Raw genomic sequence first — 21,862 nt, 5'->3', positions numbered from 1 at the left:
TACCGGCTACCACAGATTTTTAACTAATTAGGAACCCTTTTCCTCTAAGCAACTTATGAAAATACTTCCCTTTTAATATAGATAATTAAGTTAATGTGCATTATAAAGAGGAAAAGGTCCTCCAGATCTACTGAATGTGAAGGTTGGATGACCTAGTATACTAATGGGTCGAGTACTAAATTCATCAAGTTACAAAATCTGTATCACTTTTCTCAGTAGAGAGAGAGAAACAAAGCGAAAATCTGGGGAGAGTAAAAATTCCCTCCTAAGGCTGAGATATAAAAGTCAATGTTGCTCTTCCTTTACACATTAAGGACTCAACGCGTTCCTGCTCACTTCGTTTGAACGGTAAAAAGTAAATTGTTCAAGCGAATATTAACCGCTTGGTTGCAAATCAGACCCATAACAAACAAGTCTTTCACCATGCCACACGCCGAGTTGGCGTATTGTATAGCGTCAATAGCTGCTTAAGCTTCAGCATCAGCGGGTATTAGCTAAATCATGCGCCAAATTAAGCAGTTCCAATGCAATAAGCAACGCGCAACAAAAGTCTGGTGAATGCTGCATTGTTGCATCGTAAGCCAAAGGGAGAATGTTGCAAGCTGAGAGAGTAGAAAAGGTGTCGAGTGGAAATGACGAAGTAAACACATGTTCAGCGCACATGGACATACAAACATAGGGTACATACATACAGGCGCTGACAGGCAACAGACAATGCGAGTACAACAAATAGCCGAACTGGATTGTTGGGTTGAACATAATACCTGGTGTGACGGTGAATTGGCAGAGAGGGCTGCTGAAATGTCAATAGTGCATACTTGAATGTTCTTGCCACAAGTACCGTTGCAAGCAGCGGCAAGGTAGTCCGTTCTATATGCGTGCCGTTAACCACCGCAAGAGACCAATTTGTTCGGCAGCTTACAAGAAGACGTTGTTGCAGCTCGCATGTGACCAATTCTTGTTCAGTTCTTGCGGTTGTTGTACAAAACGGTGCATTGTGTGCATTGAGCAAATCAACGTAAGTGCTGATGTACGTCAACGTACAAACGTACACTCGTCGAACAGCGCCCAACTACTTTGTAACTACTTTGTGTAAGCCGACCAAGGGTTTGAGGTGCAAAGAAAAGAGGCACTGGGTCAGCGAAAGACATTTGTGCTATCGCGGATGGACGTTTAAGATAAATGAAGCTTTTAGTGTTATTAAATTTTTGGAAATTGTTTTCTTTGCAAAAATACATCGCAATTCTAAAGAGATTTACGTTTGCTCGGCTTGGCTCACTTCAGCTGTAACGAAGGACGGCGCGATTATTTATTAAGTGGCCGGTTTTTTCAAAAATCAAAACCGCTGTAAAATATTAAATCATTGAGAAATTGCTTTTCCTTCCGCTGAGCTCAGAGAGCGTCAAGTACTAACTTTCAAGTTCCCAACCGAGCTTCAGTAGACGTTTCGCGCTGGACGCCCCATTCGAAAAGTGGTTAAGAGCTTACCTACGCAAAGCAAGGAACGCTACTTTCCTTTGAACTATTGGTATGATTATTCATAATTATTGAAAAGCACTTATAATCTCATCTATCAGAAGTCTAGAGTAGACCGAGCCACCGAATCACTTTATTCCGCATTATTGTACGATTTCCTTGAAGCTCAAAGAAGAAAGCTGTGACGTCTACAAGTGATAACTTTCTGGCATACTGCTAAAATACTTCTTTAGTGACTGGTCTGTGCCTTTCATGAACTGGTAACCTGCGACTTGCTTTCATCTGAGACTCACAGTATTTACCTGATAGACTTGAGGCTGTCTCCTAAAGGTGTATATTCGCAGATAAACCTTACCTTTTACATAATTCTTATTAATACTAAATGTTTAAATAAGTAGCCGAGATTTTAGGCCCAAGTTGCTTTAATAGAAAAAAGGGTAATGAGGAAAAGCTTCCCCGTGCAGACGTTCACTGCAAATGAGCTGCCTGTTATGTCTATTTCATTAATAACCTGAAGTTGAAATGCATTGAGTGTCTCGGGAACGGTACGAAAGTCGAAATGCTCTTTGTTCCACAAACTACTGAGGGAAAAAATTTGAATTAAAATTTTTCTCGAAGACCCAGTTGTCAAAATATTTTTATTTCTAGGTTGATATGACTACCATTGAAATCTGTGCCACATCAAATTAATCATTAGTGTTTAGTATACGCTTGTCTTTCTGAAGTACATAAAGTGCTTGCAGCGATTTTTAGGATGAGTGAAATTATGCAACAAAGAAGTTCCACTAAATTTTGTGCGCAAAATTAAATTTCTCGTGCCGAAACGTTCAGAAAGTTGAAACAAGCCTTTGGTAATAATTGTTTTAGCGAGTAAGTATTTCTGAATGGTACAAATTATTCAAAGAGAGTTGAGAACGCGTTGACGACTAAACACTTCCAGGGCAGCCATCAACATCAACTGATGATCAACACGTCGGAAAAATAAAGAAACTGGTGCTTGAGAATCGACAATTAACACTTACAGATCTTGCTGGCATCGTTGAAATATCGGAAGGATGACTGAAAACCATTCTGAAAGATCATTGGGCCTAAGCAAAGTGAAAGCACGATTGGTTCCAAAATCACTCTTTTTTTCGAAAAACAGTGTCGCATTAACGTCTGTGAAAAAATATTTTCCGAATACCAGGATATCTTGAAACGTATTATTACTGGTGAAGAGTCTTGTATCTATGCTTACGACCCAAGAACAGACGATTAATCGGTCGAATATCATGGCAAAGGTGAGCGGAAGGCGAAAAAACCACGTCAAAGCAGGTCAAAAATCAAGGTTATGTTGACAGTTTGCTTCGATTTTAGAGCTGTGGTGCACTCCGAATTCTTTCCGACCGGCTAAACTGTCAAGAAGGAATACCATGAGAGTGTTATGCGTCGTTTGCGCGATTATTTTGACATCCCGAAATTCATATCTAATTACCTTTTCGAGCTCTATGATGCTTTCAGATACATGTTGCCACCGCTAAAAGTCTGAATTTTTGTAGACAAGTAAACTAAAAAAAATTCGACAGCATTTTTAGTTCACAACTTTGAAATCCCGTTATTTCGGTATCAGCAAAGTGAAAGCAATTAAAAGTAAGACTTTAGTATTCACACCAATCATGCTCCTAACTTCCGTTTTTCAGATTCATCACCACACAGTCATCCGAAAATTTTTCCAACTAATGACACAGAGTCTAAGCAGCTTTACACTGTACAACAAAATATATGCCGCAAATTGGTTGAATGGTAAATTGCACTTTTCCAGCATCAAAGGATTACCAAAACCAGAAAATGCGGTAGACGATGCTTAAAGCATGCGAGTAGACAACACCTGGCGAGTAGAAAGGTGATAATAATGACGACAACAACAACAACTAGCATACTCAGTCAAAATTTAAAACCAAAGCAAATGAAGAGCTGAAAATGCTTAACCGTACAAATTGCAGACTGGCAACAACAGCAATAAAAAGCTATAGGAACAACAAAAAGAAGAAAACTGGAACAACAAAAAAAATACAACAGGAACACCAACAACGAAAGTACCGGAAGAAGGAAACAGGAAGCATGCATTTGAGGTTAAGGAAAATTGGAAGTAACCAAACATTATGCACAGTCATTTGGTCATCATCAAAAGGAACAAACACACACGAACACACGCACATTTGTGCACCTGTGTGTGTAAATACATACATACATATGTACATGCATGGAGTATGCTTGCCTTCAACTATCTACCTTAATAGTACTTTCAATTCACCAGAGCAACATTAGCGTAATTTTCACACTCCATTTTCAGGTTGCCACTGAGCAACAACAACAACAACAACAACAACAATACAAAAGTAGTGAAAATTGCAAATTGAAATGAATCTGTTTGGCAAAGGAAATGTGTTTATTTTTTTTTTGTTTTATGATTTGTCTTTCTTGCAATCTATTTGCCTTCTCTTAGACAGTAAATAGCCCACGGAGTATAGGTTTTGAAATAACGGAGTTGATTGTGCACAGATTCGTATAAAGACGCCGCACACGAAGGCACATTATTTGGTCAGATTTATTACACTTCACTGTTCATTGGACACAATTTGCTTGACTTTGGTTTAACGTTTGAACTTTTTTTTTACTTCTCAATCTTTATGCCCTAAACAAGGCCAGTAAGAAACATCAAAGACCATAAATATCGAGTTGAGTCGAATTACCATGTTCGTCTGTCCGTCTGTCTGTATATACGAAGTTTTTTGGAAAATGGAACTGAAATTTGGCGCAAGCCCATTTCTCCCCAAGAAGCTGCAAATTTGTCGAAACCAATGATATCGAACCGCTATAGGTTACAGCTGCCGTACTAACTGATCGATAAAGCTCGAGTCCCTGTATACAAAAGTTTTTAGTTTGTAAATATATCCTTACAAAGATTGGCATATTTTATTTTTCACGACAGCGCTAAAATCCCCGAACAAATCTTTTAGATTTGACTATTACAACGGACTTTTCAATGGGATGCTATAAAAGTAGGCCGACAGGGACAGCAAACGACGACATATTTTTTTCCGCTCTTTTGACATTTCTCTTCAGCAAGGTTTGCCATTTCATCACGGAAAGATATACGATCCAACAACAAGTCGAAATTATTAACATTTGCTACCGAAATTCGGAGTCAGTGACTTTAACTTTAAGAGCGCGACGTCCAATTTATGGACGTCTTTACCGTTCTGTCAGATCAGCAATTGAGCGTCAAGTGGAGCAATTTCAATCCACAGGCACATTGTCGATAATATTGCTGCCGCCAGTGCATCAATTGAGGAAGACCCAAATCAGTCTCTCACACCTCATTCACAAGTATCTCTCTGACGTCGATGTGGCGAATTTGCGAAAAGATCCTTACAAGATCAAATTGACGCAAGAACTGAAGCCGGTTGAAAACCGGAATCATCGTATGTTCCTGAATGTGAACTTGAAAATGGTGCGATTTTTATCGAAAATTTATCTTCAGCGATGAGGCTCATTTCTACCTGATTGGCTTAGTCAATAAGCAAAATATGCGTTATTGGTCAGGCAGCGATCCACAGATACTCCATGAGTTACCATTGCATCACGATAAAATTTCGGTTTGGTGCGGTTTATGGGTCGGCGGCGTTATTGTGCCGTACTTCTTCCGCGATGATCAAGACCGGCTACCGCTCAATGATAACTAAATATTTTTGGCCCGAATTGGATGATATGGACTTGGAAAATATAAGGTTCCAACTGAACGGCGCTACAAGCCACACAGCGAATGTCACAATCCATTTATTGAAAACCAAGTTTGGTCAACGTGCTATCTCATGAATTGGCCGCCTCGGTCGTGCGATTTGTCGCTGTTAGACTATTTCTTGTCGGGCTACGTAAAGTCTGTGGTCTATGCCAACAAGCCAGTGATGATTGATGAACTTCGTATGAATATGGAACGTGAAATTACAGCAGTAACGACCGAATTAAGCTTGAAAACCGTCGAAAATTGGGTTCAGCGTCTGGACTTCTGCAAGCGTGCCCTTGTGGTGGCAATGCAAAAGAAATCGAGTTGCATACATAATGGCATCGAATATGCTTTCACAAGAATAAAGAATTTCATTGGTATCCCAAAACTTTTTTGTTTCATTTAAAAAAATCTTTTGAGCGCTCTTATTGAAAACCCCGATAGCTTATAGCTGCCATTCAATCTGACGATCAAGATAAATATATTTTTACACTATTTTATTCTACAAGAAATGAACCTATGAAGGATATAATTTCGGTGTAACGAAGTTAACGTTTTTCTTGTTTTATTTCATTTTTCTTCAGACTCACAGGAAGCTCGTTAAGTACAATAAACGTAATCAGTCGTGTATGTTTTGCGACCTTTTTGTGAACACTATTGTGAACAATTCAAAAACCTGGCTGCACTTGGTATCTCGAATTGGCGGCAAATAACGAAAAGAAGAAACAACGGGCGCACTGTTCTTAACTCGGCTATAACCGTGTAAGCGGTGTCTACGCCAGTAAAGAAGAAGTCAAACAATATATTTGGATTATCAATTTGCCTTTGCAAAAGCCTTCAAAACTCCTTGTCTGCTAGACTTCACTTAAAAACACTGAAAAGTTTATCTGACCTACTGAGGAAGAACTGAGTTCCACGTGGGGATATGTCGATGTTCCTGAATGTATACAGCAAGCCAAAATCGTTGTAGTCTTGCATTCGCCAGAACCTATATTCTACATACAATATTATGTTTTCTCTAACTTGCGAAGTGAAAGATGTGCCTATACTAAGAGGCGAGGAAGAATGAGGAAAAAAAACTTGAGAAAAACAACTCGAGCAGAAAGATCTCACGACATCGTTGAATATCTCAAGATATCGCAGGATATTTTTTAACCTCAAATGGTCCCTACTCTAACATTGTAAGCAAACAAACAGACAGAGTTACTAAAATTGCTGGAACCATGAGCTGGCTAATAACCATTGAATAGGATCTCGAATAGCTGAAGAAGTTTATCCATAATTAAATAAAAACAAGAAAAAACGTTAACTTCGGCAGCACCGAAGCTAATATAGCCTTCACAGGTGCATTTCTTTTAGTAATTATGTGGAGGATGGAGTCATGTGTAGAAGTGGTCCGATATCGGCCGTTCCGACAAATGAGCAGCTTCTTGAAGAGAAAATGACGTTTGCAAAATTTCAAAACGATATCGTAAAAATTGAGGGATTAGTTCGTATATATACAGACAGACAGACGGACGGACAGACAGACGGACATGGCTAAATCGACTCAGCTCGACAAACTGATCATTTATATATGCACTTTATAGGGTCTCCGACGATTCCTTCTGGGTGTTACAAACTTCGTGACAAACTTAATATACCCTGTTTGGGGTATAAAAAGTGTTGCCACCATCAATTACGTCTCTTGTAAGAGAAAGTTTAAGTGCACCTTAATTGAGAGTTTGTTGTACCACATAATACTAAATTAAATTTAAAAATACAACTTTTTTAATTAAAACAAATATATGTACATAAAGCATTTTCATAAGTTAACTGACAATTGATTGTTTATTTGATTTTTTAAAAAACTCCTGTCACAATTTCAGCTATTAAAAAATAATTCCAAGCTGCTAAAGCACACACGCGTCAAAATGTTTTCTTCCGTAAAAATAACTTTCATATCCGCTTATGTTGTGACAGGAGATTTTAGACTTTCATCCAATTTTTTCTCTCTTTTTGTTGTTATTTCAAACATAAAATCCATTCATTTGCTCAAATCAACGGTTGACAGAGGACTTTTGTTTCGTAGCAAGGAAATCACACATATTGTAGACGGTTACGAGGCAAGTTTGAATAGACAGGAAATTTCAATTTTCTGTTTTATTAATTCGGAAATAAATACCACAGCTTTAACTGCGCATAACTAATCTTCTGCGAATTCCTGAAATGATTTTTGTGTGATCGTTTCGATTCATTGAGCCCTGTTCTATTTGACTAGTAGAACGGATTTTTATTTTTTCCATGTTACATGTCAAGTTGGAGGTAGTGAAAGTCAGATTTTTCCCCTTTTGGCTAGGTTCTTTACTTAATTTTAGAAATTTACTTCGTGAAACTTGGTAAATCTGCCCCAGGGACGTTTGATATGGTCGAGCCGGCTTACTCAAATGTTGCTTTAGCAAGAAGTGCTGTGTTTCGGTGGCACCAGGCCTTTTTGGAGGGCCGGGAACAGGTCGCTGATGAATGAGCAAATCCAAATTGAAAACGATGCTCATTGTCTTTTTTGAGATCAGAGGTATCGTCCACCATGAATTTCTTCCTCCGGTTCCTCCAGTTTTACGTAAAAGTGCTCAAGAGACTGAAACGAAGGGTCAATCGGATCCGACAAGACATCGCAGCCGATTGGAAGTTGCACCACGACAACGCCCCGGCCCACACCGCCTTTCTTGTGAACAGTTACCTAACCAAGGCCGGCATCCCAACGCTTCCGCAGCCTGCCTACGGCTCAGATGTGGCCCCTAGGACTGGTCTAAAAGAAAACTGGTCCAAAAGTAACTAGTTCCAAGGTAACTGGTCCGAAAGTAACTAGTCCGAAAGTAACTGGTCCGAAAATAACTAGTTGCAATGTAACTAGTTCCAAAAGTAACTAGCCTAAAAGTAACTGATTTCAAACGAAACTAGTTTCGGAAGTAATTAGTTTCAAAACTGGTTGAGAACAGGTTTCCAACTAAACGCTTTTGGAGGGCCTTAGTTTTAAAAAATTTACCAGATTCCGGCTGAGGAAGTAGCTAGAAAGAAGAAAATTAAGTCTAAAACACCTTAGCTCTCAAAAATAACTTGATGTAAAGTACTAGTTTGTAAGATGATAACAGTTTTCCAACTAATCCCTTTTACTATTCCGACCTATAAATGAATGTGTTCACAGATTTGGATCTACTGAGACTTGACGATTTTTCTACTACTTTTTTGACTTAAATATAAAATTTAACAAAATATATAAATATTTCCGAGGAAAAGAAACGAAAAAGTAAAAAATCACTGATTTATCAAACAAACCTAACTCTTAAACAATACAAGCAGTTGTGAATAGACTTTTGTATATACCCACATTTGTTTATTAAAATGCTAAATTTGTTATTTCAATTATCAGATACATATATAGTTAGGCCCACATACCATATATGTACATACATATATGTATGTATATGTATATACTATATGCTAATATGCAAACATACTGGCAACGCTGTTTAACAAATCGGCACATAAAAGCTGCCGATATGCGTCTGAAGGAAAGATGGTGTGAAGCACTGGCAGTTGGAAGTGGCGTGAAATCACACATTGCCGCTAAAACGCTTGTTCAACAAACACAAAGGAATATATGTATGAACATAAGTACACATAAATACATACATAGTATATATGGAAGTGTAACGTTACAGCTACAATTGCATATAGCCAATCCGTTACTTGTTTAAGCGTCACTGCGAATGGCGGACTGCAGTTGAGCCAATACCTGTGGGCTTGTAGCGCCCAAAGGTATACCTTGCGCTTTTGTAGTTCGACTGTTCTGCCTTTCTTTTGAAATTTTGGCAACCCACACCCACCTGACAAGTCCCTGGAGTACATTTCCAAACGATTTAAATGCGCGAATTTTACATTTCCCCGGGTCTGCAAGCAAAAATAAAAAAATTTAAAAAAAACAAGAACACAACAAAATCACACAAGCTACACTTTGTGGGCACGTCGCAATGGAACCACAAAATGAGAGTCTCTCAGACACGTTGAGGCGCTTACAGCATCTAATGCACACACAAAGGGTGTAATTTCATTGAGGTTTGCTGCGTGCGGAAGTGAGCCTGCAGCGAGGTGTGTGTTGCTCTGCATTCGTGTAATTCAATTTATAAAAAGTGCTCAGGTTCCTTTGAGATGACTGCTAAAAATTTCGTTCCCCATAATTATAAGGACGATGATGATGACGACGACTCTGTGCGCAGTGTAAATTAAATAAATGTCATACACGCCGAGTAACTGTAGTTAGTGAAATTATGAGAAAAGTGTAATAAAATTTTAATGTGCACAGAGGATATTTGTTTGAATGACAAATATTATGTTCCGACGCTCTACTTGCAACAAGGTGTTATGAAAAAAATCAGGCTACAAATACAACCCTGGATGTACGCAGAGTTGTTTTAAGTAGAATCCAGGCAGCTCTTTATATTAGCATTTCATACACCGACAAAGGGCCTTAAACTTATCACAAAATGTCTGAGGCGATTATTTCTATTCCCGCAAGTTCACCTGACTGAAAGTGTGAGGCCTGAGGTGTTTTTAGACTTCATCTAGTAAAGAAAGAGCATTTAAAAAGGTGATGTTCAAATTATTGTACATCTTCTTCTTCCAAGCTACTTCCTCAGCCGGAACCTGGCAAATTTTTTAAAACCAATAGCAAGTTCACTTAGAGACATATAGAAGTTCAAAAGATAGCCGTTGCTATCGTAAGGAGGCTGCGGAAGCGTTGGGATGCCGGTCTTGGTTAGCTAGCTGTTCACAAGAAAGGCGGTGCTGTCGTGGTGCAACTTCCAATCGGCAGCGATATCTTGTTGGACCCGATTGACCCTTCGTTTGAGTCTCTTAAGGACATCCACGTAAAACTGGAGGAACAGGGGGAACAAATTCATGGTAGACGATGCCTTTGATGTAAAAAAAGCTAATGAGCATAGTTTTCATTTTGGATTTGCGCATTCTTGCGGCCTTCATTAGCGACCTCTTCCCGGCCCTACAAAAGCGCCTAGTTGGAAAACTTTTATCAACTAGTTACTTTTGTAACCTGTTTCTTTGGAAGCAGTCACTTTAGAAACTAGTTATTTTGGAACTAGCTACTTGTGAAACCAGCTACTTTTGGACTAGTTACTTTTGGACTAGTTACTTTCGGACCAGTTACTTTGGAACTAGTTACTTTTGGACCAGTTACTTTTAAACTAATTTCCTTGATACTAGTTACATTCAAAAATTAATTAACAATTTTTTGCATAACCGTCAGGATTTGTTTTGCTTTCAATGAATTTAAAAACATTTATTTTGCATAAATTCCCTCCTTTGCTTCTTCTTCCCAGCTCTGTGTCAAATTGTTTACACTGACTCAACAGCTTATTTGGCTGTACGGAAAGTAATTGGACTGAGTCGATTTAAAAAAAATATATATTTATTTATCCAAGTAAAGGACTTTAATATCCCTCGAAGATTAATTAGTACAATAACTAATAAAACATTCAAGACCCTATTCTATCATATAACTATACTCAATAATTTCTAATTTAAATTTTTGCAATTCATTTTTCATCACTGGCGCATTTTTGTAACGCAAATAATTCGCAATTTATTACCCAAGGTCACGGCAATCCCACTACCGTTATGTGTATGGCATTGAAATCTTTGTGAATGGTTATCGATTGCCAATGGCAATTCCGAGTCCACTTGCATAACTATAAACACCTACACACAAAACACACACTTACGTACACCAATATAATCTGGTACGGTATATAAATAACTTATATTTACCCTCACTTGCGAGAATTGCTATGTACACCGTACACCGGCGTGTGGAATTTTCTCAGAAAAATGTCCCAAGTGTTCGCCAAGAGTTTTATAAATGCATTTCTTTCGCTTTTTATTAACGCATTTGCTGGAATTTTTCATTACACGCTGACAAAGTGCAATTTATGTAGCCTACTTCAAGGCGTTATTGGCTACCGAATATGAATGCAATCCCAGCGTTGTTGTGAGCAGAAAGAGGAGAGGGAAATTTGTAATCTTTAAATGGAAAACTTAGAAAAAATTGTGAAAATAGTAACTGTGCAACATTATTCATTTTTTCACTCCATTCAACGTAATGTGTTTGGAATTCTCAATAGGTTTATGGTACATTTTTTATAAAGAATGCTTTAGTTAATAACCTCTAGCACGAACACGATCTAACAGAAAAAGTTGGTTGTCATTTAAATTGTTAGGAACAACAGTTTTGAACATGGCCTCCAGACGAATATATATAAATTTACAAGCGTCCCAGCTACAGCATAGCTAGAGGCTGAAATGGAACCAAAAACAAAGCAGATAGCCAAATAAGTAGGTCAGCCAGTGTAAACAATTTGCCAAAGAGCTATGAAGAGGAAGCAAAAAGGGAAAATATGTGAAATAAATGAAAGCAAAATAAATCTTGACGGTTATGCAAAAAACTGTTAATCGTAACTAGTTTCAAAAGTTAAAAAATACTAGTTTGCAGGATAACTAGCCCAAAAGTAACTGGTTCAAAACGAACTAGTCCGAAATTAACCAGTCTAAAAGAAACTGGTCCGAAAGTGACTAGTCCAAAAGTAGCTGGTCTGAAAGTAACTAGTTTCAAAGTAAATGGTTGAAAAATAACTAGTTTGTTAGTTGATAACAGTTTTCCAACTAATTTGCAAGTTTCTAGTAAGTATTTAATTTTCAGTTAGTTTTAAAGTAACTAGTTACAAAAGTGCTTGTTTGTAAATTGAGAACCTTTTCAAGCTAACTTGCAATTATTTCAAAACTGTGATATGAAGATATAGACCTAAAAGGAGGATAAAAATCCGGGTCCGTTTCGGTACTGTAAGCCCGATTGCCGTGGGAACGGCAGATACTTAAGTATTAATTAAGGAGATGCGATTCGTAAGACTAACTACAATGAAACTTTTTGTACCACTCACCCATTTTATGAGAACAGATCACCAGCTCTTTTCGCCTTGCATGGTGTAGTATTTCACAAATTTCAATTTTTAACCACTTTAACACTTTTTAAAAACACTTTAAGTTTCGAAATCACAGTTAATCTGAAAAATATAGAAAAATATATATTTTAAAACATCTTTCTAACTGAACGCTCAACAAACTGAACCAGAAGTTTTTCTATAGTTCGTATTATTCAATAGCTACATACATATAAATAAAAGAACTTTTGATCACGATCGGAAGAAAAGAAAAAAATCTGAGAAAAAAGAGATTTTGCAACAGCTTATTGCCGTTTCCATCGCAACCTCTTCTAATAGACTACGACTGATAGATTTTGTCAGTCCCTGATGCCAGATTGGCTGCAGAAAGAGTTTCCAGCTAGGAAAAGAATTAAGTAGACAATTTGGTTTTTTTTTAGATTCGATACTTAGGCTGGTGACTAACGTTCGAAGAACTGTTGAGAGCACATCAACAATTCAAGAGTTGAGTGAAGCATACAATGAACCAAATACTAAAAGGATTTCAGGGAAGCTTTTGCAAATCTTTTATCTTTTCGAACTGTAAAACCATTCGGTGAATAAAAATCTGTGTCTGTTCCGATTATGTAGAACCGATTCTCGTAGGAAAAACAAAGAATTTTTGAACCGTAATTATCGAAGCGCTAACTGGCTAACTTATAGAACCTTTACAATCGTTGGAAGCTTTCGATAAATACTTGGATTTCAGCCAGCCATAGCAAAATATAAGAGAAAAACATCTGCCAATATCAAAATTCAGCTTTGTCGCAGTTTTCAGAAATAGTGCTTTAAGCATTGGATTTAGCATGATAATTAAGCTCTAATAATTATTTGGTAGACGCCAAAAAGGTAAAATTTGATTCGAAAACATTCATTTATCAATCACTGCTCGCTCTGGAAATGGCCTTGACACATTCAAAAGTAGTAATTTCCATGGGCCGCTCAAGTGGATGAGAATTTAAGAATTTATAGCCAGGAGACTGAAAGAAACGTACAAAAACAATACAATGTGGGCCGGCCTTTTTGGCACTGTGTTGTAGCTGCTAATTTCGTATGATTTTATGCACCTTCTGGGCAATTTATATGCGTTGCCAATATCCGGGAGCAACGTACAAATATACGGGCATACGATAATTCACCGACCGACCAAAGGATACACAATATTAAGCACACACTCAAAATGGCCGAAAATAAAAAAATGCAAGCCAACTCCGTCGGTGGCCCGGTGAAACGTGATTTATGCTGCGCAGGAAGTAATGAAAGCTAGCCGGACTGCATGTCGAGCAGGGCCAGTCTGGACTGGCCAAAGGCAGAGGGCAAAGGAAATCAACGGGTACAAAAGGTAAAGTGTGCTGTGGCAGCAGAGCGAACCCAACCGGCCGGTAGTCAGTCGATATTAATGGCCGGTTAGTGAGCGGACAACATTAAGATAATCCATCGCTGTGCCGTCAGACGGATTCCGACGAAAAAGTGAGTATGCACAAGGACATCGCCGAACGGTGTCTTTTGGTGTTCTTTTGTTATATTTTTTTTTAACGGTGTTTAAGTAAATTTCCTTGTGTGTCTGTCCGAAAAAACTGTAAAGTTAGCAATTCAAAGGCAATATTTATTGCACTTCTTCCGAAGTCCATGTGCGTTAACTGTATTTGATGTTGGATTGGCATGAGTCTATTACGTATACTGTGAGCTTATGAGGAAGCTTCACAAGGAAGCCGAACACAATTACACGACATAATAGTAGAAATATGGCGAAAGTTGTTTGAATTAAGAGATTGGAATTTACAGGAATTTATGTAAAGCAGCACGCAGAGTTCATGTATTAATTGGAAGTTGGGTTGACTAAAAGGAATTTCGGGGCATTTCCAACAAACTTAGGGACAGGCCAGTTTTCGAGCGTCATTAGCCTGGCAGATTAACCGAACCTAAGCTTTTGTGACAGCACTCTCTTACTCGATCTGTACTTCAAGGGACCTTGCGTTGTTACACGAATATATGTACTTATGTTAGAACAATTGTTAATTAAATTTTTATCGTAACTAGTTTCAAAAGTATCTGGTTGCATAGTAATTAGTTTTAAAAAACTAGTTTCAAGGGTAACTAGTCTAAAAGGAACTAACTGGTCCTAATGTAATTAGTCCAAAAGAAACTGGCCCGAAAATAACTAGTTGCAAATTAACTGGTTTAAATGGAACTGGTCCGAAAGTAACTAGTAGCAGCTAACTAAAAGCAGCTAATTTTAAAACTGGTTGAAAAGTAACTAGTTTCTAAGTTGATAACAGTTTTCCTACTAATTTGCAAGTTTTTAGATTTCAATGAGTTATATTTAATTTTAAATATATGCAACTTTAAACCTTTTCAAGCTAACTTGCAATTTTTTTGGGTTTGCATCGAGAGTGTGTTTCACCTAATTTTATAATGACTAAAAGCATAGTAACTAGTTTGAAATTATGGAACATTTTTAGTGATGCTAAATTATTTTATTTCCGAAGTCATATACACATCAAGAGCAATATCTATTGATTCAATTAATATATTCAGTACCATAAAATAAAAATTTTTAGGAATGGCTCTCTCTATTAAAAAGCCTGATTTAAAAGATAAACTTTTATAATCTTCAATATTTCCGAAGTATCTATGCTGTCAGGCCAAGATATCTGAATCAAATCCCTTGCTAGCGCTTGAATGTGGTAAACGGTTCATAAAATTAAGAGAATACTATAAGTATATAAAAATACAACGGCTTGCTTGTGGAATACAACCAGGGAACCGTCCCAAATATCTTGGGGTAGGTTTGGACAGCAAACTGCTGGGAAAACACAATGTGGATGAAAGATTAAGAAAGGTCAGCAATGCTTTATATGCGTGTAAGCAGATGCTCGACACAACCTCAGAGGCTCGCAGGGCTGTGCATAACGGTAGCTCTAAGAACCACTCCAACGGCGGCTCTTGAACTAGTACTAAGCCTGCCACTTATAGACCTTTGCGCAGCAAAGTTGCCGGACAACTATATTATATACACACATATTTCATACAATTTTGCTATTGCAAAAGAAGCGAAGCTGGCCTCTTATGCACCTGCAGGCAGCAGCAATCAAAGCAGTAACCTCGTATCGCATATCGGACAGAAGTATCTTGGAAAGCAGGAAGCCAGAAGTAAGCAACTGGGTCCAAGGTCACAAAGGCATCGGGGGAATGAAATAGTAAACGAAAATGCCAAGAACGGTGTACGGCTAAAATCCGAAAACATGATAAACATTGGGAAATCCATGCATTGTCTATTCGACGATCTCGACAGAAGCATGGTAAAAAAATTAAAATAAGATGGAACGAGCTACCTGGGTGCAAGACTGCAAAAGTCATGTGCAAAACGGTGGATCGGAAGTACACAAAATTCCTATTGGCACTCGATAGAAGAGACAATAGGAACATGATCGGAATACTAACTAGCCTACTAGTTTAACCTAACCTAACCTACAGAGCAGAAATTTCCAAAAACTACTTTTGTCTGCCATATATGGAGTCTATGTAAGTCGGCAAAGCGACAATGTCCTATGATCGCCCGCTTGAAGTGCTTAAAAGAAATATTCTGCAAAAGAAGAGTTTATGGGCCGCTTGTGGATGTTCTCGGCCTATTTGCAACAGAACGAGAAATGTCTTAGCAGTTTTAATTCCAAAAACAATTGGCTAAGTCTTAAGTTAATCCCAAGGATAGAAAACTATCCTTCTATTTGGAATGAATTAGGAAGATTAGTGCCGTTTGTCTTGTTTTCAGGCCAGTGGTCTCTAGTGGAGAGCTCAGGAGTGGTGTTAAGCTTTCTGAAGCTCCACGGAACACAGTGACGAAGAATTGACAGTCTTCGAAGCAGTGCTTGCAGCTCCGGGTTACTCAGGACTCAAGTTACTCAAGAGAAACTTACGAAAAGTAAAAAACGACTCGTCGGGTATAGTTGATGGAGCGGAATGAGATGCAGCTTAGTTTTAAAGTATCATTGTTATTGTTATAGGAACAGAAGCACTTGCAGGACTGCGATACTCTACTGGCTTAGATTACAACGAAAGAGTTGCATTGAAGTAATTGATCTCATCTGAATCATGTTGAAGAAGTTGAGATAACAGTAGCGTCACACTTTCCCTTTGACTATCCAGCTTTCGCTAAGACTTAATTGTGATCAGACTGAGCCGTCTCAATAGATTAAGGTAGACTTAATCGACTTCGCCGATACATAAAAACCTATTGGTCCACAACAGGACGGGGTCCCCGTGATTTTTCGCCTAATATATCATATAGCATACATTCAGGCGCCAATTTGTTGGACCTAATTGCAATTCCAACTAATTAATACAGGTAAATTTCAAGTGGATTCTTAGTGGAACCCGTTATGAAAATTGTGTATTTGTGTAAGTAAACAGGAGGATAAACATATATGCATAATATATATTAAATGTAAATATGCTTATGTAAGTGTGTGTATGTGTGTTGTGATAACAATCACAAGTCGAGTGTAAAATGTAAATAACAACAAAATTTTACCACACTGACACATAAATATTGTGGCATAAATACATTATAAGTAAATATGTGTGTATACAACACAAATATAAATAAGTGTACGTGTGTATGTATGTGTATGAGTAAACATGTGCTTAGTTGAATTCCTTTCAACACATGCCACACACACACATACACACACAGCATGAATAAACATAAAGTAGCAAGCTTGTGCGCCTAAAATTATGCTAACTCGCCTTAAAATATGCAAACATGCGACGATAAACACTCGGCACACTTCGACAGCAAGCGAGAGAATGTTCCTGCATAAACAGACACAAGTATAAATAATTACGAATTATTGTCAGCATGCTTGGTACCTTGTGCTTGCAACATATGATTTGCAAATGAAATCTAGTAATAATTAATGCAATGCAGCACAGTTATGAAATGGCAACAAAAACAAAGACATATTTAGTAATTTTGTTGCACGTGCGACGGTACACATAACTTTATATGGAAAACGGAATATGAGTAAATAAGGAAGACCTAACTTCGAGTGGAATCGAACATAAGATACCGTTGCAAAATGGAAGAACAGTGATCTTCAGTAAGAAATCCAGATGTTTGAAAAAAAACTGTTTATAAACGTTACACCTGCTCAACCTATCTAACGCGTCTGAAGAAACGTTTTCTGGATGTCTTCTAAGTATGTCTTCTCAGCGGCGTAACCTTCTCATACTACTCATTTCTGTCCGGTAGAGCGTTTTTAAAGTTTGCAAACAAGAGGAGGACGAAACGAAAAGGATATAGTGGATGAGGCAGCAGGTCGTAGCTTAATTCAACCAATTTGACCGTGACGGCCTCGGAGATGTGACATGACGCGTTGACATGGTGGATGTTTTGGTGCTTTTTCAGCAATTTAGCTTTGAATGAGCCCAAATATTTCGCTTTATGAAGTCCTGTGAACCCCGGAAAACGGCAGTCATCAACTTTCGGTTCGAAAGACAAGGCTTCGTCTTCTTCCGAGCACTTTCGTTGTGTGAAATCCACTATTTCAGCTATTCCTTGGCCTTTGGTTTCTATACTACGTCGAAGGTCACGCAACTAAGCAAAAACTTCTTCGTATCGCGTCACTTCATCAAACGCTGCCGACAGTTGGTCTCAAGAAGTGAGTCTAAAAACTTTTCGGGCGGTATGAATACATTCTGTTACAATTTGAGACAGATCGACACTTAAAAACAGCTGAGAAACGTTATTCTGTACAAATCGGACCGGTTCCGATTACGTAAACCCGACTTTCGTGGGAACGGTAGACAAATCGTTCTTCTTCCATCATATATATTTCGGCAAAATAACTGTGAGTCTAGCACAATCTCACTTTTCTCACTGGATTTTCAAATAGAGAGACAGAGAAGAAAGAAGAGAGGTGTACGAATCGGTTAAGAACCTAACCTCACCTCGGGAATGAAAGGAAGACATTTACCCAGCGCCTACTATTACTAAGCCAAATTACTCTAGCGAAATATGTGCGAAAGACGCTCTTAAAGCCTCTTTCATATCTCATTTCACGTTGGTACCAAACTTGAACCCATTGCCGCCAAATTGAACTAATTCCATGCCATCGATGGAAGCTCAGTACTAACAGCAGCATTTCGGCTCCAACAAATATTCGCACAACTATTGAGGAAATTAGAAAATGTCCGGCATTTACGGGCAAACTAAATTACAACACCTCCAAGTACCAAACAACACACACAACTGTACATAGGACCGACTGTGTTTTGTTCGGATTATACAAGAAATTGATAATTATTAGGTTGATTGGACAGCTGTGAAGCTGCAACAATTCCTTCCCCCACTCACCGGGCGCTAAGTGTGTGTAAGTGTGAGCGCCTGTGCTAATGCAACAACAAGTTGTTTATTTGGTTTACCTCTCATATTCGTGGGCCATTGTTATTCGTGTCACCACGAAAGCCTCGAAGCCTACCACCTCACCGGCCGCTTGCCATTCGGCTCGGCATGTACGTTGTGTTAATTGATTTTCCTCCGCAATGCTTGCACTTTTGTTGCAGCTGGAGGCAAGAAGTTGAGCTGAGGATAACCACTTTCTGGCTTCGATTGTCGCCCGAGTGTTTGGATTGTCGGTGCCGTTGGATGCCTAAAGCTTTAGGCTCACGGATACGTAAATGTATATAGACATGTATGTACGTATGTGTGGGTGTGTGTGTAACGACATGGTAATGTAAGATATTATTATTCTTGTCGATTATATTAAGCTGATTGGAGCGTTGCGAAGTGAGATAGAAATTTCTCAACACTAGCATGCATTTACTCTTGTAACTAGCTTGCGGTTTTAGGCCAAGAATAAGTTCCAGCTTCATTATAGCAAATATCCAACATTTAAAGTGTAATGGAATGATCAATGAGCTCAATTACGATAATTTCGGATACCAAATAAAATACAAGAAACGAACGCTTCAAGATTGTTGAAGGAACAAAACAGTGTCAAATTCGATAAAGAGATTCCAAATTTAATCATCATCAGAACCAAGCAACTTCTTGTTGGAAGGCTGGACGACACATGTGGAACTTTAGTTCGGGAGAGAGTATCTTGCGAGAAGGTGATGGTTTCAAAGCGAATATATCTAGTGATAGACCAAAGGGCTCAGCGAAACTTAAGAGCAAAGCATTTGTCTAACGAACAGAGGTTGAATGAACAGAAATTGAAATTATTATTGTTATTGTTGTAGCAGCAGAAAACATTCCTAAAGTAATTTCGAGGAATGATGCCGAGTTCAGAGTCTTAGGCCGGATAAAAATCGGGGACCGTTCCGATTATTTATACCCGACTGTTATGAAAACGGTTACTGTTGTTGTTTTAACGGTTTCTCAGTCCCCGTTAGGATGGTAAGGGTTATCTGTGTTGTCGTCGACGCCATCTAACGGGAGGCCTAGGAAACGTGCTGTTTCGACGGGGTCTCACCAAAGGGAAAAGGGTGTTAAATGAGTAGGGTTGGCAGGGGATGCAAAGAGGTGGTCAGTGTCATGCAGAGACTCATTGTATGTAGGACATACATTGGATATGCCGGGGTCTATTCTGGATAAGGAAGAGTTTAACCTGCTACAATATCCATGACGAAGCTGCGCTCTTCGTCTGCGATGGGTGGTGGTTTGTCTCCAAGAACGCCATTCACGGGAAGGGAGTCGGTGAAGGTGTTGAAGGCTCCACTGTGAATGGCGGTCAGTACCTGTCGGAAGTCAGTTGGCGTTAATCGCGGTCGTATGGGGAGTGAGGGAGCAAGAAGACAACTACTTGCGTGATGTACAAAGATGCTACAACGCTAAGACCTCCTCTGAATTGAAGCCCCCAATAGGAGACGAACATAACCTCAAAATGTATTTAGAAAAAAAGCTATCTTGAAAGGGAAGAAACGGCTGGAAGGTTATAGTGTATTGGACCGAAATCGTTTAAGACGTTAAGGTGCCAATCGGAGACCTTAGTGGCGTTGCCAGACTTTGCACTGAGAGCAAGCTATTACATATGCCGCTCCCACGACAATCGGGTCTACGTCACGTTTTCTTAGCAACATTACTTCAAATTACTTCAGAGTTGTTTTCCGACCCTAGAAAAGCATAAAAAAAGATATGCGTAAACTGGAAAAGAATATTAAGCAGCACAAAGACAACTTGGCGATCTTAAAGCCTTGTTTCAAATAAGTCAGTCTATATTCCAGAATAAATCTAACCTCAATTTATACATACATACATATGCATTTTAAAGCAAATATTGTACACATAACTACTTTGAGAAAATTACTTTTCTCTTTTGAATGCTTTTCATGTTAAAGTAAAAAAATGCTTTTTTGAAATGAAGTTTTCAAAACATAGAAGCGACTCTCAAATCGTTCATTTACATATACATATATGTACATAAATTTCAAGTTAGTATTATAGCGTAAAAGAATTACATTTAAAATAACAGAATTTATAAAGAGAAAAACACTAAACCTCCTAATAGACAGCGACAGAATTACAAGGAATTAAATATATTTTTCAAATTTTCAACGAAAAAAAAAATCAAATAAATGTCACGATTAAGCTACGCTGCGAAAATATGGATGCAACCTCATCGATTGGCGAACAACTTAACAACGCTGATGCGAGTCATTTCCACCACGGCGCCAAAACCGAACTTCAGCAGCCACGAAATGCCGTTAGCCAACGAGGCGGCGCACGTTTTAGCGAAATCCGAGGCGGTTGTGGATAGCAGTGGACCCAACAAGAACAATAGTAATGATTTGAACGACGTTGCGCCTATAGACGAGGCGAAACCGACTTCAACCAAAGAGGATAAGCTACCCGAAATGACAATTGTGGACATAAATAGCGGCTATGGACGTATGGACTTCGAAGATCGCATGGCACATATGGATCTGGAAGAACGCATTAACGAAGCCAAGCAAAACAATAATCCAGTGCTGCCTTTGATGCGAACAATGCCGACGGTTGTCAATATCGATGGCTACGGCGACGATATGATGTATGAAGACATGCCTGATTTGATTTTGCCGCGGAAAATGTCCACAAAAGTAACTGAACAAACTGAAGATGCAGCAGCTGCGAAACCACTCGGTGATGGTGCTGTAAGTGCGGTGCCAATGCCGGCTGAAGCAGTGCCAGCTGCAGAAGGACCCAAACAGGAGACCATAATAGACGCTGAGGAAGCAATTAAAGCAATTGGGGTGGATAATGCAAACAGTGAGCAGAAATTTGTGGCAGTCAGTTCAACGAAGGCAAAAAATGCCATCGATGATGTGGAAGTGATTTGCGAGGCACCAGTGGACATAGATGCCTTCGCCAATGAGCAGGAGAAAAAGCAGGGCACTGTCGACATTGACGCCTACGGCGATGATGAGCTCTTCAAATTGCCACCGATACCGAAGGAGCGTAACAACGTATTCGAATTTAAAGGCATCAAGATCATTATGCCCAAGCGTATGCTGCGTGATTCAACTTATCGCTACCGCTTGGATCCAAATGATAAGGACAAAGCAGACGATATGCAAATTTGCGTTTATGAGAAGTGAATTTACGCATCTT

The 21,862-nt window shown here is 38.8% G+C and overlaps 1 protein-coding gene across 1 annotated transcript; it reads left to right on the top strand.

Moving 5' to 3' along the window:
* Positions 1-20,664: 20,664 nt before the first annotated feature.
* On the top strand, positions 20,665-21,861 carry LOC120769749. The gene has a single exon (XM_040096908.1). The coding sequence runs from the start codon at positions 20,848-20,850 to the stop codon at positions 21,847-21,849; it is 1,002 nt and encodes a 333-aa protein (XP_039952842.1). The 5' UTR covers positions 20,665-20,847; the 3' UTR covers positions 21,850-21,861.
* The last annotated feature ends 1 nt before the right edge of the window (position 21,862 follows it).

The sequence above is a fragment of the Bactrocera tryoni genome, chromosome 2, assembly GCF_016617805.1.
Source record: "Bactrocera tryoni isolate S06 chromosome 2, CSIRO_BtryS06_freeze2, whole genome shotgun sequence".
Lineage (NCBI taxonomy): Eukaryota > Metazoa > Arthropoda > Insecta > Diptera > Tephritidae > Bactrocera > Bactrocera tryoni.
This window is presented reverse-complemented; position numbering and strand designations above follow the sequence as displayed.

Bases quoted from the DNA above. Each gene is read 5' to 3' on its own strand.
- LOC120769749 (XM_040096908.1), top strand. From the start codon at position 20,848: ATGTCACGATTAAGCTACGCTGCGAAAATATGGATGCAACCTCATCGA.